Source organism: Urocitellus parryii, chromosome 11, assembly GCF_045843805.1.
Source record: "Urocitellus parryii isolate mUroPar1 chromosome 11, mUroPar1.hap1, whole genome shotgun sequence".
Lineage (NCBI taxonomy): Eukaryota > Metazoa > Chordata > Mammalia > Rodentia > Sciuridae > Urocitellus > Urocitellus parryii.
The window spans coordinates 36,329,367-36,355,273 of record NC_135541.1 but is presented as its reverse complement, the minus strand read 5'-3'; the positions used below and the strand labels follow the sequence as shown (position 1 = coordinate 36,355,273).

The 25,907-nt window shown below is 43.6% G+C and overlaps 1 protein-coding gene across 1 annotated transcript in view; it reads left to right on the top strand.

Moving 5' to 3' along the window:
- Nucleotides 1–18,899: 18,899 nt before the first annotated feature.
- Nucleotides 18,900–25,907, top strand: part of Slc1a7 (solute carrier family 1 member 7) — a 43,888-nt gene continuing 36,880 nt past the window's right edge. Inside the window, exon 1 of the mRNA XM_026382264.2 lies at nt 18,900–19,199. Coding sequence (XP_026238049.1) covers nt 19,065–19,199 — 135 coding nt within the window. The 5' untranslated portion in view covers nt 18,900–19,064. The remainder of the gene's footprint in view (nt 19,200–25,907) is intronic.

The window sequence follows — 25,907 nt, the reverse complement described above, 5'->3', positions numbered from 1 at the left end:
GCAAAAATATTTTTAACTAAGACTAAAAGAGAATTTCCTTAATGTGACAAAAGGTATCTCCAAAAAAGAAGACTTGTAACAATAACAATACTAATAGTAAAATGCTGAAAACATTCCTCTTAAGATCAAAACCCAAGACACAAATGCCACAAATCATGATTTTTCATTCATTTTTGTCCTGAAAGCTTTAGCCAGGGCAGAAAAATCAATCCCTCAATAGTTAATGAATCTACGGTGAAAGAATTAAAATGAAAGAAGCATAGTTATTGTTATTTGATGGTGATATGCTCATCTACATAGAAAAGCCCAAAGTATAAGAGAATCTAGTGAGTCAACAGGATGCAAAATCAAGGTGCAAAAATAAATTTTATTTCTATATACTACTAATAACCAGAAACTGCAATAAAACAGGATACTACTTATAATAGCATAAAAAATAATATAGATAGCTGGGCATGGTGGTGCACACCTGAAATCCCAGCAGCTCAGGAGACTGAGGTAAGAGGATCAAGAGTTCAAAGCCAGCCTCAGCAATGGTGAAGTTCTAAGGAACTCAGTGAGACCCTGTCTCTAAATAAAATACAAAATAGGTCTGGGGATGTGGTTCAGTGATTGGGTGCCCCTGAGTTCAAAACTCTGGTACCAAATATATATATATATATATATATATATATATATATATATATATATATATATTACCAAACACGTATATGTATATATATGAGAATAGATATTTTAAAAGACATTCAATACTTTTATGGATAAAAATGAGAAAACTATGCAAACAAGATCTAAATATGGAAAGATGTACCATATTTATGAATTGGAAGATTCAATATCATAAAGATGTCCAAACTCTTAAATTGATAAATTCCATGAGATTACATAAAAATCACATTTTTTCTGGTTATTAATAGTTTTTTTTTCTCAAAATGTTTTTTAGCCTTATTGAAGACCAATATATTCCTAACTAAGATGTAGGGACTTGTCTTACAAAATCATTAAAAATTACCATTAAATTTATTGTAATCTAGACAGAATGACCTCAGAAAAGGTAGAGACAACCCATCAGTGGTAACCTAGAAACAGATCTGAACATGTGCAGAACTTGATCTTATTTCAGAGCAGCCTTATAGTTCAAGGTGAATGGATAGATTTTTCAACATGTGGTACTGGAACAATTAGTTAACCTTAAATAAAATATATTAGACTCTTATACCAGTCTTTAACCAGGTTGGCCAAAGACCTATCTAAGAAAAGTAAAAGTGTACAATTCTTAGAAATTCACATAGAAGAGTAACTTCATTCAGGTTGGATAAGTTTTTTTTTTTTTTTTTTTTGCTTTGGTTTTTCCTTGCTGGGGATCAACTCCAGGGCCTCTAGGTAAGCAGATGGCCACTGAACTACACACTGATACTGTTGTTTTTTAATTTTTTTTTTTAGTTGTAGATGGACACAATAAATTTATTTTATTTATTTATTTTTATGTGGTGCTGAGAATCAAACCCAGTGCTTCACATGTGCAAGACAAGTGCTCTACCACTAAGCTACCACCACAGTACTGGTTTTTAAAAGAAGACCCAGAGGTAAAACATAAAGAAAAAGATTGATGCAGTCACTTTACATTAAAAGTTATAACTTTTGTTTATCTAAAGTCATCATAAACATGAAACACATATGTGTAAATTATTGAGTTAATACCCAGATTACATAAAGACTATCTCCAAATCCCTAAGACAAACAACCCAATTAAATAAGCAAAATAAATGAATAGCAATTTCACCAATGAAGAGACACAGATGATTCACAAGTATATTAAAATATATTCAATCTTAGTAATCAGGAAAATGTAAATGTAAACTACAGTGGGATACCATTCCACCTATACAAGATTGACCAGAGTTAATAATTAATCTGTACCATTATTGGCAGGTATGTGGAGCCATCAGGATTTTCAAACATTGTGAATAAATGTATCAACTGGTAAATTTAATTTAGTTGGCTCTACCTAATAAAGCTGAACATCTGCATAACCTGTGACCTGGGAATTCTGTTGCTATATATATAACCTAGAGACTCTTCCACATATATGTCAGTATTCAATAGTGTTTAAAGCAACATTATTCATTATAGTCAAAACCCAGAAGAAAACAAATGTTCATCAGCAGCAGATGATAAATAATATTCCATTCATATTACAGAAGGCTACATCACAGGAAAAAAATTAATTACATCCAATGACATTGATGAATTTCAAGAACATGATATTGAATGAAAAAATTCAGTGTGATTCAATTAACCTAAGTTCAAAAATACACAAAATGAAATAATATATTAAAATATAGAGAAGAATTGGAATGATAAAACACAAGACTTTGGACAGTGGTTGCTTTGGGGAAGAAAAGAAACATAATTGAAACTTCTCTTTGAAATAATCAGCACATGAGAGGGTTAAGACCTACGTTCTTCATTGTGGCATTGCTAGATCCTATTGATCATAGTTTTGGGCCAAGGGAAGCACACCAGCCCTCTGCCAGAGCCAATTATCTGGACCTACACCTCCTTCCAAGAGTTTGGATGCTGCCAGGAGCCAAGGAACTAGGCCAGCCTTACCAAGTCCCAACAGGTACCAACCCCTGACCTTGACCTCTTGACTCCTAAGCTAATAACTACAGATTCTTAACACTATTTCCCAAATGGTCTTTCTCAAGTGCCGTATTCACCAACAGTCAATCAGCCAACACATTAATAAGTCCTGGACCTAATTACAGCTCAGTGCCAGCTCACTTCTGACCTTGGGTTAGACAAGTCCCTTTCCTTTGCTGGCATCTTCCCCCTCCTCTTGCCTCCATCCAAGGTATTTCATCCTCTGGAATACATGATCTCTTTGAAGGAACAGAAAGGTATCCCATTCCCCAGAGATTCTGATGTGGACTCTGTCCAGGAACATTCTCCCCTACCCTGACACTGAGAATTTTCTCAGTGGGTAGAATTCGGTGGAAACAGCTCCGTTAGCCCTGAAGCTTTAGTTGGCTTTATTCTGTGTTCATGGAGTAAAAGAAGAGAGGATTATTGCTTATTTTCAAGAAATAAAATTATGATATTGAGTATTTGTTTGAGACTGGGAATCAAACCCAGTTGTGCTTTTACCACTGAGCTATATCACCACTCCTTTTTGTTTTTTTACCTTGATACAGGGTCTTGATAAGTTGCTGAGGCTGGTCTCAAACTGGAGAGTCCTCATGCCTTAGCCTCCCAAGTGGCTGGGACTATAGGTATACCCCAGGAGCCCAGATGAATTGCTTTTTGAAGCAAAACCTCCCTCAAAGGTTCTTCCAATGACCCTCAGGGGTTATGCTGAACCCTGTCTTCCAAAGCTGAGAATCCTTTCATTAAATGAACAATCTGTGGTTGTGCTGATCTCTGATCTGGGTTATCTGAGGAAGCCCAGGAGGGAAATTTAGGTGGCTGCTCAGGGGGGCCCTCTTGCTCTGTGAAGGTTCAGACATGACCTGGAGATTCTTCACGATCGCTGCCATCCTTTTTTAGCTGGGTTCTTGTTAGAGTCTATAAACAAGTCAGGATGGCGCCTGGCATTTTGCCAGGGGGAGTGGTTTGTGAGGTGGCACTAGCGAGCCACTAAGTGTGGAGATTTCTTATTGGTTGACTGCTGTATCTAGTTTATGTTAATTAGATAAGCTGTGTGGAATGTATAAATACCCCTCCGGTCCTACAATAAACAGCTCCCACTCCTGCTGTATCAATGTACACATGTTGCTCGTCACCCCCCGGTTATTTTGCTGCAGCCGGACTGCGGCAGGTTCTGACTGAGGGGTTCCACTAGCCAGCAGTTAGCACATTCTTCTTGCAGGACCAAACCTTGGGCTGTGTGAGGGGAAACATCCAGACACAGGCCTACATGCACATACATGGAGGGACCTGGGTGTCGTGGGCTTTCCTGGTGGCTGGTTCTCTGCAGGATTTTCCTTAGCACTGCCCAGATGAGAGTTGTGTGGTCACCATTCCTTCCCTAGACCTGGGAGTGAGAAGGCATAGTGAGAGGGAAGGTCTGGAAAAGGTCATGGAGGGCCTACTGCCTAGTGCCCTCCTCCCTTGCTGTATCCCATCAATTGTTTGATCCCTTTTGCTGTGTGACCCAGGATGTTATATACCTTTTGTTGGTTCTCTGTGAATACCACCTCCAGAAGTTCCCATTCAATTCTTAACCACCTCTGACTTTCATATTCCAAAATATGGTAGTGTTAGGCACTAGAAATAGCAACATGGAGCTGGATGTAGTGGCACACACCTATAATTCCAGCAACTCTGGAGGCTGAGGCAGGAGGATCACAAGTTCAAGGCCAGCCTCAGCTATTTGGCAAGACCCTGTCTCAAAATAAAAAAATTAAAAGGTCAATCCCTAGTACTGTAAAAATAAAATAAAATAAGGAAAGAAAAGAAGAATACTGACATGGAACTGGGGGTTTGGCTCACTGCTCACTCATTTACCTAGCCTGTGTAAGGTCCTGGATTTGATCCACAGCAACACATAATGCACTCTTGTGCGCTCATTCGCGCGCGCACACACACACACTCACACACACACACACACACACACACACACTGTGCGCCCCCCCACACACACACACACAGAAAGAAAGAGAGAGAAATGGTAGGAAGAAGGGAGGGTGAAAGAACTTTCAGTAAATTGGCTAAAGCTTTCTTGATAGGGGTCTACATGTCTTGCAACCATTTATTACACAGCACATGCCAAGCTCTGTATTATTTTTCATGTAATATTCTATTGAAACTTCCCTAAACCCTTGAATTGGGTACAGGTAATGTCCTCATTTCAGAGATAAGGAAAATGAGACTTAGAGCAGTGAGGCATAAAGGTCACACCGCTGGTTAATGGCAGGGCTGGGACTTCCATCCTGGTCTGTCTGAGACCAGAGCCCATGCTCTTGACACCATGTACCCTGACCTGCAGCCTTGCCATAGATTGTGTCGTGTAAGGAGTCTCCTTTGAGCTGAAGAAGCTGAGGTAGCTGAGGTTCAGGGAGGTCAGATGAGATACTGAGATCCTTCTGTAGCATCAAAACAAGACCCTTAGTTTTTTTTTGTTTTTTTTTTTTTTGTACCAGGACTGAACCCAGAGGTGCTTTACCACTAAGCCACATCCCCAGCCCTTTTTAATTTTTATTTAGAGACAGGTCTCCATGAGTTGCTTAGGGCCTTGCTAAGTTGCAGGCCTGGATTTGAACTTGCTATACTCCTGCCTCAGGCTTCTGAGCCTGGGATTACAGGTGTGGGCCACCATGCCTGGCAAGACCCTTAATTTTTATCTTGTCCTGATTGTTCTACCCTCTGCCCAGAGCCTCAGGTGCTCTGGCCCACTCTCAATTTTACATTTTCCAGAAACCAATGCTGAATATATCTCTAATGGAAATGAATCCATTAGAGAATATTGCCTGTTCAATTCCTTAATATGATTCCTTAACATATGATCATAATTCCCCAGTATCTGTCTTTCCCTAGCCACTGGCCACTGTGACCCTGAAGACAGCTGTCCTGGGGCCCTCAGCCTACCTCTGCATTCAGTAACCACCCACCTCAGTACCTTAAGGAAAATGAGCACCTGGCAGCCAGGGGAGCAGGTGCCTTGGCCCAGGCAGTACCTGGTTCACCTGGTGATTGCCATGCTGGGTGGGAGGGAGAGGTTTATTCTACATCATAAAGGAGACAGAGCTGCAGGAATGGTTCTTTCAGCTGTGTTCCCAGGCTTGGCAGGACTGAGTAGGGAGGAGAAGACCTTCTGTTCCTGTTCTGGCAGCTAATCTCCAAGTCCTTCCCCTCTAGGGACCTCAGACAATGAGCCAAAATGGCTCCAGGGTTCCCTGTGGGCTTTAGACCTGGTTATTAAACTTTGGCTCCCTAATCTGGTTGGTGGCTGTGTCTCCCAAACAAGTGAGAAGCAGTGGGCTGAGAAGGGGTGAGGGATCACCTGGACCAAAGTCTGCTGGGGGCTCACTGTGAGTAGGACCTCAGGACCGGCCACCTGGAAGGGGAGAGGCAGATGTCAAGAATTCAGCAGCAAAACACCTTCAGCATTGGGCCCCAGTGATGGGGCAGATTTACAGGGAACAAGATGTTGGGTGTTTTGCACGAGAAAGAGAGGAAAGTGAAGGCTTAACTGAACAAGACCAGAGTGACTAGGAGGATGCACTAGGCCTTCTGCTCTCTTCTTAGAGCACCCACTTTCCAAACTGCTGCTACACACATCTGCTTAGAGGAAGCAGCACTTTAAAACAATGGAACCCTGCCTCTGCCCTCCCGCCCTCAGTCTAAACGGAGCCAATCAGAACCTTTTCCTGAAGATTTTGGAACTGGAGTGAAATAGCTGCTGAGGGCCACGTTCCTTCCATGTTGTCCCCAGCAGTAGTGGAAGTGAATCCATTAGAGAAAGAATAATGTAACTCAACTGTCACCATCAAAAGTAAGCTCTTTGAGAGCAGGGACTATTGTCTACTTCTACTTACAAATGCCTCTTGATTGGAACCATTAAACTCCCGAAAATTCCTTTTCCCTTTTTTTTTTCTTTTTTCTTTTCTTTTTTTTTTTTTTTTTTGGTGCTGGGATTGAATCCATTTCTGTCCTTCCTTACTCTCAGTAAGCCAATGATAGAAAGTACTGGTTACATCCTAATAAAACCATCGTAAGTTGGAAATGCACATAATAACCCAATAAATCCATTGTCAATTCGAAAAATTATAAGCTGAACCCTGGTAAGTCCAAATGCTCTTTTATTTACACTGGGACTACACCCTGATAAGCCCATAGTAAGGTTGAAAAATGATATTACAGTGTCTCCCATGTCTGGAATGTGCCTGACCCATAGTAATAATGATAACAGTAACATGGACATAGATGGTGCTTACTGTGATCAGACAAGTTTCCTAAGCTCAATACATGCAATTAATTGAGTCCCCAGGACAACCTTCTGTGGTAGAATGTTGTTACCCCCATACTCCATGTGAGAAAACTATAACTGAGGCTTGGGGTCACTTGCCTAAAATCACTCCTGAAGGAGACAGGATTCAAGCACAAGTCATTTGGTTGCAGAGTCACTAACCTCTACGGCGGCTTAGTATGCATGTGTTGAATGAAGATGAATGAATGGATCAGGCATGCAGAAGGAAGAGCTGGTGGGAGGGAGAATTCTAACCATCCAGCACCTGGCTCAGAGGGTCTTTGCAGCTCAGTTACCACCCACTCTTGCCCTTGGGCTCTGTGAAACCCTCATGCACCCAGCCTCCTAAACAGGACTGCTTTCATGGCATGTGACCAGTGCAGTCACTCAGGGCCCCAGGCTTGCCTTAATGTTCACCATCTTTAAATTCTCAATAATTTTATCTTTGAGTTTGTGTCTTACAAGCAAAGTGTGGTGGCACCATGGAGCACGCCTGGGAGCAGAGGAGGTACGTGCCCCATACACATCCGCCATTGGTCCTTGCCATCTCATACTCACTCTGTGCCATACACCACAGCCCTAGGATTCTGGTCAATTGGTGTTTTAGTTAGCTTTTCCATCAATGTGACCAAAATCCCCAACAAGAACAACTTAGAGGAGGGAAATTTTATTTCGGACTCATGGTTTCAGAGGTCTCAGTCCTTGGATGGCTGACTCCATTGCTCTGGGCCCAAGATGAGGCAGCACATCTTGGGAGAAGGGCAGAGGAAAGCTGCTCCGTTCATGGTGGGATCAGGGAAAGGGGGAGGGGGAGAGGAAGCGGGGAAGGGGCCACAAGGAAGATGCACCCTTCCAGGGCACGTCCCTGGGACCCACCTCCTCTAGCCATACGCCATCTGCCTATGGTGATCACCAAGTCAGTACATTCACACCAGTATGGACTGGTTAGGTTCCAGCTCTCACAATCCAGTCATTTCACGTCTGAACATTCCTGCATGAACACAGGAGATTTGGGGGATACCTCATATCTAAACCATTCTCACCCACGTCCCGTGTGGGTGGTGGAATTTGGGTTTCCTCTGCATGTAACAGGCTGGTTGCGAAATAAAGCTAAGAAGAGAAAATGGCAAAGAAACCACAGGACACAGGAAGTAATTTTAGAAAGCAGGGGGCAGGATGGCTCCTATCTTAGGGGTCAAGTTTCACATTGGAAAGAGCAAGAGAGCCCACACTTGCTTTATTTTTACAGGGGAAGCATCAAAGGTTTTCCATGGAATGTTCTTTGCCAAATAAGGTAGGAGGTGGGCTGTACAGTTTCCAATAAGTAACCCCAACTCCGGAGCTACAAGAGCGTCTCCCTAGCCAAACAAAGACCCCTGTGGTCATGGGCACGATACAATCCATTAAGCGGGAGGAGTCACAAAATAGTTTGCAGTGCCAAACCTAAATCTCCGCGGCTCAAGGCTGAGTGAAGACGCTTAAATGAGTTCAAATAATTCATGGTGGCATCCCACAAACCATAACAATTGGGTTAAAACTGACATTGCATAATATAAAGATGAACAGCAAAATTCATGCTAATAATTCATACTAACAATTTAACATATTACTTTTATTTACTTAAGGATGACATTAAATAGCAAATTAAAAAAACATGATAAGTTAAGAAGCTGTGGTAGCTTAATGCACTTTTTCCTGCTTTGTGAACAAAGACACCCTGGGCCGTGCCTGCACATGTCCATCTGGGCATGTAGTCAGCCCTGCTTATAAATTCCCTTTTTACCTGCTCCACCTGGTTTAATTTCCTGTAACTTGCTAACAAGAGTCCTAACAAATTTGGAAACTTAATTTGAACTCGCTGGGGGTTTCAACATTACACTTTGCTCCTCAAGCAGGAGCGAGTATGATACAATGTAAAAAATATGGGCTTTTATAGATACAAGAAAGGGTTCAGAGAGGTTCACTAATTTGGGAAAAGTCACACAATTTCCAAGAGGAGCTGTGATTTGAATTTAGCTCAGTGCCACCATAGAAGGTTCAGTAGAACTTTCTGTAACCATAGAAATGTTGTGTAACTGCACTATATAGTATGGTGACCACTACTAGTTACAGAGTCTATTGAGCCCTTGAAATTGTGACTAGTGCAACTGAGGAAGTTAATTTTAAACTTTCTTTTTTTTTTTTTTATTGGTCGTTCATAACATTACATAGTTCTTAATACATCATATTACACGGTTTGATTCAAGTGGATTATGAACTCCCGCTTTTACCCCGTATACAAATTGCTGTATCACATCAGTTACCCTTCCATTGATTGACATATTGCCTTTCTAGTGTCTGATGTATTCTGCTGTCTGTCCTATTGTCTACTATCCCCCCTCCCCTCCCCTCCCCTCCCCTCCCCTTTTCTCTCTCTACCCCTTCTACTGTAAATCATTTCTTCCATTTGTATTCTCTTGTCTTACCCCTCCTTTCCTCTTATATGACATTTTGTATAATCCTGAGGATCGCCTTCCATTTCCATGCAATTTCCCTTCTCACTCCCTTTCCCTCCCACCTCTCATCCCTGTTTAATGTAAATATTCTTCTCAAGCTCTTCGTCCCTACCCTGTCCTTGTTTACACCCCTTATATCAAAGGAGTCATTTGGTATTTGTTTTTTAAAGATTGACTAGCTTCACTTAGCATAATCTGCTCTAATGCCATCCATTTCCCTCCAAATTCTATGATTTTGTCATTTTTTAATGCAGAGTAATACTCCATAGTGTATAAATGCCACATTTTTTTTATCCATTCATCTATTGAAGGGCATCTAGGCTGGTTCCACAGTCTTGCTATCGTGAATTGAGCTGCTATGAACATCGATGTAGCAGTGTCCCTGTAGCATGCTCTTGTTAGGGCTTTAGGGAATAGACCGAGAAGGGGAATAGCTGGGTCAAATGGTGGTTCCATTCCCAGCTTTCCGAGAAATCTCCATACTGCTTTCCAAATTGGCTGCACCAATTTGCAGTCCCACCAGCAATGAACAAGAGTGCCCTTTTCCCCGCATCCTCTCCAGCACTTATTGTTGTTTGACTTCCTAATGGCTGCCAGTCTTACTGGAGTGAGATGGTATCTTAGGGTAGTTTTGATTTGCATTTCTCTGACTGCTAGCGATGGTGAGCATTGTTTCATGTACTTGTTGATTGATTGTATGTCCTCCTCTGAGAAGTGTCTGTTCAGGTCCTTGGCCCATTTATTGATTGGGTTATTTGTTATCTTATTGTCTAATTTTTTGAGTTCTTTGTATATTCTGGTTATTAGGGCTCTATCTGAAGTGTGTGGAGTAAAGATTTGTTCCCAAGATGTAGGCTCCCTGTTTATCTCTCTTATTGTTTCTTTTGCTGAGAAAAAACTTTTTAGTTTGAGTAAGTCCCATTTGTTGATTCTATTTGTTAACTCTAGCGCTATGGGTGTCCTATTGAGGAATTTGGAGCCCGATCCCACAGCGTGTAGATCATAACCAACTTTTTCTTCTATCAGATGCCGTGTCTCTGATTTAATATCAAGCTCCTTGATCCATTTTGAGTTAACTTTTGTGCACGGCGAGAGATAGGGATTCAGATTCATTTTGGTGCAAATGGATTTCCAGTTTTCCCAGCACCATTTGTTGAAGATGCTATCCTTCCTCCATTGCATGCTTTTAGCCCCTTTATCAAATATAAGATAGTTGTAGTTTTGTGGATTGGTTACTGTGTCCTCTATTCTGTACCATTGGTCCACCCGCCTGTTTTGGTACCAGTACCATGCTGTTTTTGTTACTATTGCTCTGTAGTATAGTTGAAGTCTGGTATCGCTATACCGCCTGATTCACACTTCCTGCTTAGTATTGTTTTTGCTATTCTGGGTCTTTTATTATTCCATATGAATTTCATGATTCTTTTATCGATTTCTACAAGATATGCTGTTGGGATTTTGATTGGCATTGCATTGAACTTATAGAGAACTTTTGGTAATATCGCCATTTTGATGATGTTAGTTCTGCCTATCCATGAGCAGGGTATGTTTTTCCATCTTCTAAGGTCTTCTTCTATGTCTTTCTTTAGGGTTCTGTAATTTTCATTGTATAAATCTTTCACCTCTTTTGTTAGGTTGATTCCCAAGTATTTTATTTTTTGGGGGGATATTGTGAATGGAGTAGTTGTCCTCATTTCCGTTTCAGAGGATTTGTCGCTGATATACAGGAATGCCTTTGATTTATGCGTGTTGATCTTATATCCTGCCACTTTGCTGAATTCATTTATTAGCTCTAATAGCTTCTTTGTAGACCCTTTTGGGTCTGCTAGGTATAGAATCATATCATCTGCAAATAGTGATAATTTAAGTTCTTCTTTTCCTATTTTTATGCCTTTAATTTCTTTTGACTGTCTAATTGCTCTGGCCAGTGTTTCGAGGACTATGTTGAACAGAAGTGGTGAGAGAGGGCATCCCTGTCTTGTACCAGATCTTAGAGGGAATGCCTTCAATTTTTCTCCATTCAGAATGATGCTGGCCTGTGGCTTATCATAGATTGCTTTTACAATGTTGAGGTATGATCCTGTTATCCCTAATTTTTCTAGCGTTTTGAACATAAAGGGATGCTGTACTTTGTCGAATGCTTTTTCTGCATCTATTGAGATGATCATATGGTTCTTATTTTTAAGTCTATTGATGTGGTGAATAACATTTATTGATTTCCGTATATTAAACCAGCCTTGCATCCCAGGGATGAATCCTACTTGATCATGATGTATAATTTTTTTGATATGTATTTGAATCCGATTCGCCAGAATTTTATTGAGGATTTTTGCGTCAAGGTTCATTAGAGATATTGGTCTGTAGTTTTCCTTCTTTGATGTGTCTTTGTCTGGTTTCGGAATCAGGGTGATGTTGGCCTCGTAGAATGAATTTGGAAGTTCTCCCTCTTTTTCTATTTCCTGAAATAGCTTGAAAAGTATTGGTGTTAGTTCCTCTTTAAAGGTTTTGTAAAACTCTGCTGTATACCCATCCGGTCCTGGGCTTTTCTTAGTTGGTAGTCTTTTGATGGTTTCTTCTATTTCCTCTATTGTTATTGGTCTGTTTAGGTTGTCTATATCCTCCTGGCTCAATCTGGGCAGATCATAGGACTCAAGGAATTTATCTATGCCTTCACTATCTTCTATTTTATTGGAGTATAAGGATTCAAAGTAATTTCTGATTATCTTCTGTATTTCTGAAGTGTCTGTTGTGATATTGCCTTTTTCATCCCGTATGCTAGTAATTTGGGTTCTCTCTCTTCTTCTCTTCGTTAGCATGGCTAAGGGTCTGTCAATTTTATTTATTTTTTCAAAGAACCAGCTTTTAGTTTTGTCAATTTTTTCAATTGTTTCTTTTGTTTCAATTTCATTAATTTCAGCTCTGATTTTAATTATTTCTTGCCTTCTACTTCTTTTGCTGTTGTTTTGCTCTTCTTTTTCTAGGATTTTGAGATGAAGTATGAGATCATTTATTTTTTGGTTTTTTCTTTTTTTGAGGAATGAACTCCAAGCAATGAATTTTCCTCTTCGAACTGCTTTCAATGTGTCCCATAGATTCCGATATGTTGGGTCTGTGTTTTCATTTAACTCTAGGAATTTTTTAATTTCCTCCTTGATGTCTTCTAAAACCCATTGATCACTCAGCAACCTATTGTTCATTCTCCAGGTGATGCTTGATTTTTCCTTTCTTCTTTTATCATTGATTTTCAGTTTCATTCCATTATGATCAGATAAGATGCATGGTATTATCTCTACCCCTTTGTATTGTCTAAGAGTTGCCCTGTGACATAGTATATGGTCTATTTTTGAGAAGGTTCCATGTGCTGCTGAGAAAAAAGTGTAGCTACTTGATGTTGAGTGGTATAGTCTATATATGTCAATTAAGTCTAGGTTGTTAATTGTGTTATTGAGTTCTATAGTTTCCTTATTTAACTTTTGTTTGGAAGATCTGTCCAGTGGTGAGAGAGGTGTGTTGAAGTCTCCCATGATTATTGTATGTTGGTCTATTAGACTCTTGAACTTGAGAAGAGTTTGCTTGATGAACACAGCTGCACCATTATTTGGGGCATATATATTTATGATTGTTATGTCTTGTTGGTGTATGGTTCCCTTGAGCAGTATGAAGTGTCCTTCTATATCCCTTTTGATTAGCTTTGGCTTGAAATCTATTTTATTAGATATGAGTATGGACACTCCTGCTTGTTTCCGCGGTCCATATGAGTGATATGATTTTTCCCAACCTTTCACCTTCAGTCTATGTATATCTTTTCCTATCAAATGCGTCTCCTGTAGACAGCATATTGTTGGGTCTTGTTTTTTGATCCATTCTACTAGCCTGTGTCTCTTAATTGATGAGTTTAAGCCATTAACATTTAGGGTTATTATTGAGATATGGTTTGTTCTTCTATCCATATTTGTTTATTGATGTTACTAAACCTGATTTGTTATCCTCTTTGACTACTTTCCCCCCTTTACTGTCCTACCTCCCATTGTTGGTTTTCAATGTTATCTTCCATTTCCTCTTCCTGTAATGTTTTGCCAAGGATTTTTTGAAGAGATGGTTTTCTAGCTGCGAATTCTTTTAACTTTTGTTTATTGTGGAAGGTTTTAATTTCATCTTCTAACCTGAAGCTTAATTTCACCGGATACACGATTCTTGGTTGGAGCCCATTGTCTTTCAGTGTTTGAAATATGTTATTCCAGGATCTTCTAGCTTTCAGAGTCTGTGTTGAGAGATCAGCTGTTATCCTGATTGGTTTATCCCTAAATGTAATCTGCTTTCTTTCTCTTGCAGCTTTTAAAATTCTCTCCTTATTCTGTATGTTGGACATCTTCATTATAATGTGTCTAGGTGTGGATCTCTTATGATTTTGCACATTCGGCGTCCTGTAGGCTTCTAGGATTTGGGATTCTGTCTCAATCTTCAATTCTGGGAAGTTTTCTCGTATTATTTCACTGAATAGACTGTTTATTCCTTTGGAATGGAGCTCTGTGCCTTCCTGTATCCCACTGACTCTTAAATTTGGTCTTTTGATATTGTCCCATAATTCTTGGATGTTCTGCTCATGGTTTCTTAGCAGACTTGCTGAGCTGTCTATGTTCTTTTCCAGTTGAAATACTTTGTCTTCATTGTCTGATGTTCTCTCTTCTAAGTGATCTACTCTGCTGGTAGTATTCTCAATTGAGTTTTTAAGTTGGTTTATTGTTTCCTGCATTTCTAGAATTTCTATTTGTTTGTTTTTTATTACCTCTATCTCCCTGTGAAATTGATCTTTTACTTCCTGGATTTGTTTGTCAATGTGATCTTTCATTGTCTGATTTTGCTGTCTCATGTCTTCCTTGAGACTCCAGATCATCTGAAGCATATATATCCTGAACTCTTTATCTGATATTCCATCTGTTGCAGCTATTACCTCTTCTAAAGTTGAGTTGACCTGCATTGCTTGTGGTCCTTTCTTTCCTTGTCTTTTCATACTGCTCGTGTTTCTTTCTGCTTGGTGCAACTGTTGTGTTTTGAAATTTACCCCCTATTTATTTATGTTGCTCTTGTATACTTGAAAAGTCTCCCTTGCAGGTGCGGGCGGCGGCTGTGCCCCTACTCCAATTGGGGTGACGTGTCTACCACGCTGGCGGCTCTCTGGGCCTGTTCCGGGAGTGGAAGGCGGCTCTGCTCTGTCCCTATTCCAATTGGGGTGTCGTGACTACAATGCTGGCAGGTCGCTGGGCCTGTTCCGGGCGTGGGCGGTGGGCTTGGCTGGCGGGATTCCACCTAATGGCAGTCCCTAACCTCCCTGCTTGCTGATTAATGGCTTCACTGAGGCGCCACGCCTTCTGTAGCCACAGGGCAGGCCACCCGAATCAGTTGGCCTGGATCTCGGGGGCCCTGCTGCAGGCTGTTGGGATCCCTGGCACTCTATCACTTTGATTTTTTCTGCTTGCCCCTCCCCCAGCGCTGGCTAACCAGGTTTCGTTTTGGCTGCTACTGGGAGGAGGGGTTGGAGGTCAGGTGTCTCTAGTTTCCCCCTAGTCTTTATGGAGGCTCAGCTTGATACTCCCTCTCCCGGCAAGCCTAGGAGAGATTTTATGCGAATTCCCGCTGTCTGGGGGGTGAGCTGAATGACACCGACCTGTTTTGATGTTGCACTCTGAAGGAGAGTGGCGGTGTATCCTTCAGCTTTCCCGGATGGTGGCCGATGACTGCCTCGGTGGAGTGTCCGCTGTGGGGGATGGGACTGTACCGCTTCCTTCCCCTTCTGAGATCCCGGGCTCGGCCCAAGGGTCCGTGTGGGCTTGGCTGGCGGGATTCCACCTAATGGCAGTCCCTAACCTCCCTGCTTGCTAATTAATGGCTTCACTGAGGCGCCACGCCTTCTGTAGCCACAGGGCAGGCCACGCGAATCAGTTGGCCTGGATCTCCGGGGCCCTGCTGCAGGCTGTTGGGATCCCTGGCACTCTATCACTTTGATTTTTTCTGCTTGCCCCTCCCCTAATTTTAAACTTTCTAAACTCTTACTTAGAGATAAATCTCACGGATCTAGAACCTGTGCCCTGAATTCTGTAACCCTGACCCTTGACAGATCCAGTGAACACTTGTGGCTGTGACTCATGTGGCTCCCTGGCACTGGTGCGTGTGTGAAAGTGTTCGATACTCAGCCTGGCCCAGGGTGAGTGCTCAGCACACAGAAGCTGAGTGGTTCCTTGGGTGCTCGGGCCTGACTTCCATAAGTGATACATCTGGACAGGAGGGGCGGGGAGGGGAAGGAGGAAGGCAGTATGTGTCAAAGTCACTTGCTCCATCCTCAAAGACCAATCTGGGAAAGGACCAGCCCTCTGCAGGGGTCAGATCAGCCCCAGGGTGAGTAAGGCTAACAAGAATCCACACCCAGCTGGATTAACTGCCCACAGAAAGCCTTCCCAGGAGGGCCCAGCCTCTCTGTGCTGGGGAGACATGTCATGGAGATTAAGGCGCCTCTGGGATGTCTCTGGAAAGCAGCCAATAAACCTGGAGCTCTCTACAAACCAGCTCGACCCAAACACATTGTGACACACAGTGGCAGGGGTGAGGTCCCAGGACCTGCTGGCCACTCCAGCTCCCTGATCTCTTGCTGGTCCCAGAGGGCTCTGCTCTCCTACCTCCAGCCTGGATCCCTCTCCTCTCACCAGACCTTGACCAGCATCCTCCAATCCGCCGCAGACTCCCTGAGTCTCCCACTAAATGACCTCTCTCTGGGAAGCCTTCATGCACCCTCCTCCCCAGACAGAGTTGCCACCCTCTATGGGCCCTGGGGAATCGTCAGTCATTAATCATTAGCTGACCAGGCGCCCTGCTCTCTCCCACAGCACTCCGCTCAGGGTGGCAGGCCTGGGAGCCCTAGCTTCTCGCTGGGCAGCTGCCCCTAATGCTTTGTGACTGGGCCTCACTTTTTTATTTTTTGGGGGGAGGGTCTCACTTTTGACAGCACTGCTTATCTCCTGCCCACTCATATACATGTCCGCAGCTCAGGTGTACTGCTGCCCGTCAGTGTTGGCTGCTCTGAAGGACAACCCCCTGCTCCCCGGGATGCCTCCAAACACCCAACTACCAACACACCCTCCAGCTTTGGGGATTCTCCACCAAGGGGTTTTCAAATGACATGGTGACACATATAGACTGGTTTTATTCTCATTGATTATTATTCTGATGTCAGAACCACTTAACGAGGATCTGGGGCTAATCCCTGGCTGGTGACTGTGGAAAGGCCCGAAGTGGAGGAAAGAGAGGGGTGTGGATCCAGGGTAGTCAGGAAGGCTTCGAGGAAGGGCACATCTGACCTGTGACTTTCGTAACAGTGAAGTGTTGGGTGCAGAGCAGGCTGAACTGTGTTGTCTGCAGGGCAGGCTGAACAGATGTTGGCTGCAAGATAGCCCATGCACTCAAACCCCCCCTCTGTCTGGTCCTTTATCACCTGTTTGCCTCAAGTCTGAACATTCAACCCCGCTCAAGGCTGAACACTTAACCCCCCCTTGGGCCAACAAGGCAGCTTGCAGACCCAGAGGCCCCATTAGATTTGGGCTGTAAAACTCCCTCCTGCCAGGCCCCCCTCTCTCTTGCTCTCTCTCTCTCTTGCTCTCTCTCTCTCTCTCTCTCTCTTGCTCTCTCTCTCTCTTGCTCTCTTTGTCTTTCTTGCGAGCACTCTCTGTCTCTCTCTTGCTCTTGCTCTCTCCCTCTTCATCTCTCCTCTTCTCTTCTCTTCTCTCTCTCTCTCTCTCTCTCTCTCTCTCTCTTTCTTTCCTTCTTTCTTTTCTCTTTGTTGCACTGCTTCAATAAAGATCTTTTGGTTGCTCCAAGTGTTGTGGTCACTTTTCTTTCATGAAGGACATTCTAGGTAGAGGGAATAGCATGGGCAATGTGTGGAAGGCTGGGAAAGGAGGTGACCTTGGAGGATTGGGGTCTTGCAGTTGGTTGGGGTCTCTCAGACTTGAATCCTGCGGTCCCCCACTCCTCTCCACCCCCCACCTCCAGTGACTGCAAAGAGCAGGGACTTCAGAAGGTTGGTCTACTGGACTGAAGCTCCTTAGGAGGCCTGTAGCCCATTTCTCTCATTCTCAAAAGGGCAAGACTGAGCCCAGAGAGGGCAAGACCATAAACTGATGGCAATCGGCAGAGTTCTAGTGTCGTCTCCTTCCTGTGGCCTGGGAGCCTGTGCCTCAGACCCCTCTGTCCTTCTGCTGCAGACCCTTGGCCCCACCCCCTTGTCAGCAGGAGGCAGGCCCTGCTCACACCCCACACTCAAGCCCGTCACATCCCCTCCTCCACTGCTGCCACCTGACTGCCCCTAATGGGATTGCAGATTCCTGATGAAATTAGCCAGAGGATTAATTCCTCTGGTTTTAATGACATGACAGACCACAAGAAACTTTACAAAGAAAATCTTTCTTTAGAACGCGGTGTGATGATGATGATCCTAACCCCCCTGGCCCCTGTTCAGCACGCAGGCGTTCACCACGGCTTTTCCAGATACTCTCGGTACAGAATTTTGCACCAGCCCTAGGAAAATTCATCTCTATGGGTGGGAGGAAATGCCTCATCCAGGGCTAACAGCTAGTAAGTAGCAGAACTGGGTCTTGCATACAGACCTCCTAGCTCTGTCATCTTTAAAATTAACAGGTACGCAAATCCCACAGTGGGAGCAGCTCTAGGTTAAAGGGCCCTGAAGAAGGTGCATCCTTCCTTGGCTTTGCAGTGGGTGGTGGCCCCGGGCTCAGAGTTGAAGTCGGGTCCCTTGAACTCAAAGCTACATTTCTCACAGTACTCAGTGCCCGGAGCCCCATCTACCTCTTCATGGGTAGAAACTGAACTTCATTTCATCACGTGCTAGCTCTGTGACCATGACCAGGGCACTCTGGCTCCTGGAGTCCCAGTCTCCCTTTTCACTGACACGAAGGTGGGGATCTGAGGGTAACTGGGAGGAGTTCCCATGATTAGTGTAGATAAAGCAGCAGAACAGGCCTGGCTCCCAGTGCTCACTGGCTCCTCATCCCCTCTGGCTCTTCATGTATTAAATGGTATATTAATAGTTCTTTTCCCTTGGGACTGGTGTTAGGATTAAATATGTCAATATGAGTAGTGTGCTTCCAGAATGACACCCAGTGTCCAGTAAATGTCTAATTAATGTTGGTGACTGCTGGTATCTTATGGCCTTGCTTTCGGTTCCTTCTGGAATGAAGTAATGGGTAAAAATCAAACCAGCCAAGCAGATGTTCCTCTTCTTCCTCCTCCCATCACTCCGCAGTTCTAGAGGAGCTCTCGGCTTTGAGGCTGAACTCCCAGACCACGTGGCCTGCTCTAATTTCCCAGGCCCTAATCTGATCCCTTGTTCCTAATGATGCGGCTGGTAATAGGATTGTGGCTTCCCTGCCGAGCGGCCACCCAGGCCATGGCTGTGGGGCCAGCAACTAGTGCTTAGCAACTCCGACAACCTGCGTGCCAAGGAGCCGGTGTGCAGCCCGGACCCCCGTGCCCTGGCCAGTCTCCCATGCGTGGAATGGTGCTGTGCCCTGTGCCAGAAGGCCCCACTCACCATGGTGCTGAGTGCCTTCCTGGCGCGAGGGAGAGACGTGTGCAGGCGGAATGGGCTGCTCATCCTGTCTGTGCTGTCTGTCATCGTGGGCTGCCTCCTTGGCTTCTTTCTGAGGACCCAGCGCCTCTCCCCACAGGTGAGCCGCCCAGAGCACCTCAGGGTCCCTGTAGGAGGAGTGTGCAGGCTGGAGGGATCTGGGGCTCCCCGTGACATGATTGCCAGTGAGTCACTCTGCCTGTCTGGGAACCCTTTTTCTCCCCTGTAACATGGGTGTGATAAATGCCTGGCAGGACTAGAGGAGACACAGAAAAATGGCTGAGGAGAGAGAAAATAACAAAAAATCTGGCACAGCCGGGTGACTAGGAGGCGAGGACACCCTGTTGGGATGACTAGGGGGCCTTAGTGCTCTGGTGGAGGAGACAGAGGAGTCTCATAAGGGCTCAGCACTCAGCTCCTACAGGCAGCCCAATGACTAGAGGTCCAGGAAGGGATTTGTAGGCAGCAGTCACAGCAGGAGCCACGCACAGGGCTGTGGAAGACTTCAGGTGAGCAGCCACGTACAGTGGGAGGCAAGGTCCACAAGGTCAGAGGGCTGGCGCTAGATCAGGACTTGGGGCAAGCATGAGAAGACTATGAACAGAAAAATGAAGCAGATAGTTCTGAGCTTTGGAGAAATGCCCGGGTGCCAGGAAGAGGAGCGGGGGTAAAGGGGTAGGCAGGGATCACGGGGGGCGGGGGGCAGTTGTAGGGGTGGGGTCTGATATTTGGATGAAAGGGGCAGATATGAGAACTGTTCCTAACAGAGGAGGTTTCAGGGAGCAGTGGCTGCTTAGAGATGGGGTTGGGAGACGGAAGCAAGGGGGGGCCCCAGGTTTCCAGTCTGGATAACGGCCATGGGGAAGATGCATTGACTCCTTCCTTCCCTCTCAAGCTCCAGCTCCTGTGAGAGAAAGGAGGACACTCACATGGTTTTAGAGAAGGAATTATTCTGACATTTGTTCAAATAGTAAGGAAGACTGAATACTATTGTGACAGATGTCAAGACTTCCTGGAGGGACAGAAAGAACTCAACTCCAGATACAACAAAGACATCTGGGGATTTATAGCCAAATAGTTAGCAAAGGGACCCCCCCCCCTGAAATTACTAAGAGGAGACATCAAAGGTGGGGAAGTGTGCCTGAAGGCAGGCCAGGGTGACCAGATACCCAGAGTGGGGGTGGATTTGAGGGATGAGGGATTTTCACTAAGCTGAGTTGCCAGAATTTTGGTTAAAACTGTGCTATGCAAATTGAAGAAAAGGCCCAAGAACAAGGCTTCAGTGAATAGAGGGCCTAGAGGGAGCTGTCTACTGTTTGGCCAAAGAGAGAGTTATGGTTAAGGGGCTCCTGGAAGAGTCCTGATAAGATTCCTCTTCCTGCAGCTCACTGATACTAATACTCTCTCTACAACTGGGATCCAGGCATCAGATTTTGTTTTCCATTAACAGGTAAATGCCATCAGGGTGCATTTACCTGTTAATGGAAAACAGGCCATGGCTGTGGGGCCAGCAACTAGTGCTTAGCAACTCCGACAACCTGCGTGACCCAGGAGGCTGAGGCAGGAGGATCCCAAGTTCAAGTTCATCCTCAGCAACTTAGTGAGACTCTGTGTCAAAAAAAATGAAAAGGACTGGGGATGTAGCTCAGTATTTAAGCACCCCTGGGTTCAATCCCCAGTCCAAAAAAAAAAAAAAAAAAGGAAAGAAAGAAGAAAATGCCCTCTCTCCAGGCACTGGGCCTCTGTCACTAGAACAACCTGGTCAACCTCAAGAAGTGACTAAGGAAAGCCATGCACTCTGGAGACAGAGGAACTTGAACTCTAACTCTGCTAATAAATGGCTGGGAAAAAATCCTTTCTCCTCTTGGGGATGGGGTTATGGCTCCATGGCAGAGCACTTTCCTAGCACACGTGAGGCACTGGGTTTGATCCTCAACACCACATAAAAATAAACTAATAAAATTAAGGTATGGTGTCCATCTACAACTAAAAAAAAAAAAAAATCAAATCCTCTCCTCTCTGTCTTGATTCCCTATCTGTAAATGGAGTGGGAAGAGGTCTATATCTTCTAGAACTGAATTACTGTAAAGAGTGAAGAGGATTCACCAGCATCCAGCATATAGAAAGTGCAGACTGAATTTTACTTTACCTTCCTTTCCTCATCTACCTGTCAAAGTCCTGCCTACATCAGGAACCCCACCCCATATTCTGTATCTTCTAGAAAGTCTTCTAGAACTGTCTCTGTCTGTAGTACAGTCCATCCTGGGATCACACCTTGCAGCCTTGTCCTCGGCAGGCCAGCTGCTGGTTGCTTGCTCAGAGCCATCAGTGTCTGTTTCCCCCAACAGACTGCAATAACCAAACAACTCATGGGTTCTCTTGAACTAAAATGTGAGCCACACGCAGTGCTAGGCGTGGGGAGTAGAGGTTTTGTCAGTGTTAAACCAGCGATGGCACAATTTGCAATCTGCTCTCTTTTGATTTTCCCCAGCAACAAATACACATTTCCTGAAGGAAGATCATTTTGTGAAAACAAATTGGAATGCCCATTATTAAAAGCCAAACCCATCTGGGGCCTCCTATGCTAGAGCTGCCTTTCCCATCTGTTTGGACATGCAAATGTGTTCCCGACTGTATTAACCTGCCAGATAAACTGAAGGAAGGATGTGAAGTCTTAGAACAATTACTTGGCAGGAATTGGCTTTCTTAGCATCTTACTTTGAAATCCAGGATTTCTCTGTTTGATCTCTTTGCTTGTGACTCAGAAACTAAACCCGTCTAATTTTGTAAGCTTATGCAACAGGCAAAAAACATAAACAATTTAGAACATGGTAGAATGTTCTATTTGTGAAAAGAAACTTACAAAATTATATGATTTTTACCTTTGGATATGAATAGCTAGTAAAAAAAAAAATTATGGACTGTTTTGAGACTTTCAGTTAAACCAGTTAACGGGGAATTACAATTACATTCATTTTCCTCTCCTTCCTGGAAATTATAATAATGGAATTTTTAGAGGCTATGAACCACCCCAAACAAAGGGGATATAAAAGCAGATAGCTGAGAAAGGAAGCAGAGAGACTGCATCAAATTCGGCCATGTGGGAAGAGGATGGAGTTGAATGATCTCATTTAGTAAAAATGCGCAGAAAGCCAACATCTTAATGTCTATAGAAGTGGAGACCAAGCAGCTTGTCCTGCAGAACTCCAGAAGTGCTCTGGATTTGGAGGTGCACAGTGTGTTCTAGGCCCAGGTGAGGTATGGAGTTGAAAGTAGGGACATTGGCTAGAATTTTGTGATTAGAAAAATGAGATCCCAAGGGCCCCTCCAGTTCATGGTGGCCAGAGGACTCTCCATCCTCCTGCCTCTACCTCCTGCCTGTCCAAAGAAACAGAAGCTTGACTTAGGGACATCAGACCCACCTGCATGTGTTGGGGAAAGGGACAGTGGTAAGGCACAGGCTTCAAACAAATTAACAGACACCTGCACTAGATTTCTGTCCACAGTCTCTTTCTACAATGGGAGGAAGAGAACTCACTGAAGGCTTGGAGCAAAGATCTCCAAATCCTGATAGAAAAGAATTTCCACTCTACCCATCTCCAGTTAAAAAGCCAGGTTGCACCCATTAGCCTGCCCACAGGGCAATCAGTTGACAAGCCCCATACATACATCTAAGTTCAGTGCTGTACTCTTTTTTTATTGTTAAATTTATTTATTTATTTTAATTAGGTATATATGACAGCAGAATGCATTTTGATTCACTGTACACAACCGCAGCACATCTTTACATTTCTCTGGTTGTACACGATGTAGCATCAAATCCTATGTGCAGTCATACATGTACCTAGGGTAATGGTGTCCATCTCATTCCATCATCTTTCCTGCCAGTGCTTTACTCTTAATGTGAGCAGAAAGCCAAAGTCACCAGAACTTTAAGGAAAGCAGCTGCAAATGTAAAAGAAACTAAACAAAGAGAAAAATAAATCTTCTTTTCTCAAAAAAGAAGCAAAGACAATGCAGGGAGTAGAATACAACTTTTGAAATCTTTTCTTAAGATCTTTGGTGACCTGAGAGAAGATATAGTTACCATAAAACAGAACAGAATATGGGGGCTGGGAGTGGGGCTCATGGTTCAGCCCCCCACACCACAAAAACAAACAGGCAGAAAGCAGAATGGGATGCTAAAAAGAAGGAACAAACCATTGGAGAATAAGAAAGAGCTTTGGGAAATCAAAAAATAGAAGAACCAAGATTAAAAATGTCAATAGTTGGGACACAGTTGTAGAAATCACTCAGAAAGTAAAACAAAAAGATGGAAATAGAAAAAGGAAATAGAAGCAAAGTGGAATGCCCAACATGCCAATTTTAAAGAGTGTTAACAGTAAAAATGGAGGAAAGAAAAAAAATTGCAGAGAATACTCCAAGTTTCTCAGTGTCAAGGAGGCACAGCACAAGAAAGAGAAGAAAAGAAAATTCCATCACATACTATCACACGTCACCATGAAATTACTGAAAAGTGAAGATAAACAGATAGTCTTTAAACAGTTCCAAGGGAATAAGAACAGTTCTCATGTAAGGAGCAGGAGACATAAGAATGACTTTGAACATTTTAAGCAACACTGGAAGTTAAAGACAAAGGAGAAATGCCTTCAACATTGGGAGCAGAGATTATTTTCAACTGAGAACCTTACCAATGACCAGGCTGCATGTAAAGATTCACAAGTTTCCCTTCCTCCCAGTCTTTCTCAGCTACCAAAGGAGATGTTCCATGAAAACAAGAAAATAAACTAAACAACAGACCCAGGAAACAGGGATCCTATGCAGGATAAAGTCCCAGAATGACAGCCAGAAGAGGCCCATGACAGCCTCTGGGCCTAGACAGCAGGCTGTCCAAACTGGGATGGGAAGGCAGAGAGCTGTCAGAGGGGTAAAGGAAACGGAGGTAACTGCGTGCATAGAAAATGCTATTATTAGACATTTAAAAATATTTTTAGTTGCTAATAGACCTTAATTAATTAACTTATTTATTTATTCATATGCGATGCTGAGAATCAAACCCAGTGCCTCACACATGCCAGGCAAGTGCCCTATCACTAAGCCCCAGCCCCAGCCCCTACTACCAGACATTTTAATAGACAAGTTTGAACATTTGAAAGAAATTGATGAGTAGTTCATCAAATGAAAAATCATTTTGAAATTTTTCATTTCAAAGCAAATGAAACATCAGTGAATTACTAACTTCAGGAGGAAAATAAAGGTCTAACAGATGAGAAGGCCAGGCTGGAGCACATTATTTGGCTCAGCAGTGAACATATTTGATGGTCAAAATTTTGTAAATCTCGACTACTGATTCACCCGAAAATTGACATACGAATAATGATGAAATGGGAAGAGGAACAGAGCAGGTGGGGACAAAGTCCTCATCATCATGGCAGGGAAGTTAACAGATGTCAAACTGGTAACATGAGAAATAGCATTGTAACCACATTAGCTAGAAATAGTCAAACTAGGGGAAACAGAGAAGTTGAAGGTGTTCCTTCCTGGGAAGTTGAGGGGTGGAGATAGAGAGGGGAGGAAGAGGCTACCTTTTATAATTACAGCACTATTCAATTTATAGAAAAAAATGCACATGTGGATTATAATTAATCTAAAATATATAGATGCAATGAGTATACTTCTTTACAAAGCCAATTTTCCAGGTGCATTGGAAATAGTAGAATGAAACTAGGAAGCCTGATTTTCTGTCCTCTCTGTCACTCCATGAACAAGTCACCTCCCCCTCCTGGTTCAGTTTCTTCCTCTACAGAATGAGTGGCCTGGACGAGATCTTTAAAGCCCCTTGGAGCATCAAAATCCTATGATTTGAGGCTTTAAAAAGCATCAGACCATTAACAGATCCTCATGTTTGGCACTGATATTTTAGAAATGGTTGCAAGCACAAAAATGTAACTTGGATGGTGTTTGAAAGTCCATTTGTCTGCCTCACCCACAGCCTCACCCGCTGGAGAAAGGGGCCCCAAGCCAGGGTTGCCAGAAATAGCAAAACTGAATTAAATTTAAACCTGAGAAACAGCACACCCCATTAAGTTAGACTTTTAGAGAAACAATAAATCATGTTTTAGAACAAGTAAAGAATGGGTTATTATTATCTCAAAGTCAAATTTATCTGGGCTTGGTGGTCCCTTCTGCATCTGCTTCAGGGATTTACTCCTGTGACTTGTCATCAGGAGAGCAGATGGGGCAAAGATTTGGGACCCTGGAAAGATCTGGGGATAGGCCTGAGCCCACAGCTGATGAAGGGGCGGATGCTAGAACTCTGCCTAGTGATGCTGATTGGTGTCTCACCATCCAATCAGGTCCTTTCTTGGCATTTGGAGGGAATGGCTAGAGAGTGGACCAGCACAAGTGGAGAAACTTTCTCTCAAGAGGGCAGTGGTCTGCTTATAAGTCCTTCTTCTCATAAACGAAACTGGGGACTTGGGCAGGAACCATTCCTAATTTATTTTGGGGTCCCCAGTATGATTCCCATCACAGTGTGGGTTGCAGGAACAATGCTCAGCCCTGCCCTCTTGCCACTTACGTCTGCTGTTGAAGATGGATTCTACACCATGGATCAGATAGGCTGGCGAACAGAGTCAATGGGGAGAGATGTTGTTTACTGGGAGTACTGAACATTTGCTCATCCAGGTGCTGTGCTAAGTACTTATGTGCACTCTCACTGAGCCTCCCAGTAACCGTCTGAGGTAGTTATTGAAAGGAAAGTGACCACTACACTTGGAGCAACCAAGAGATCTTTATTGCAGTTGTG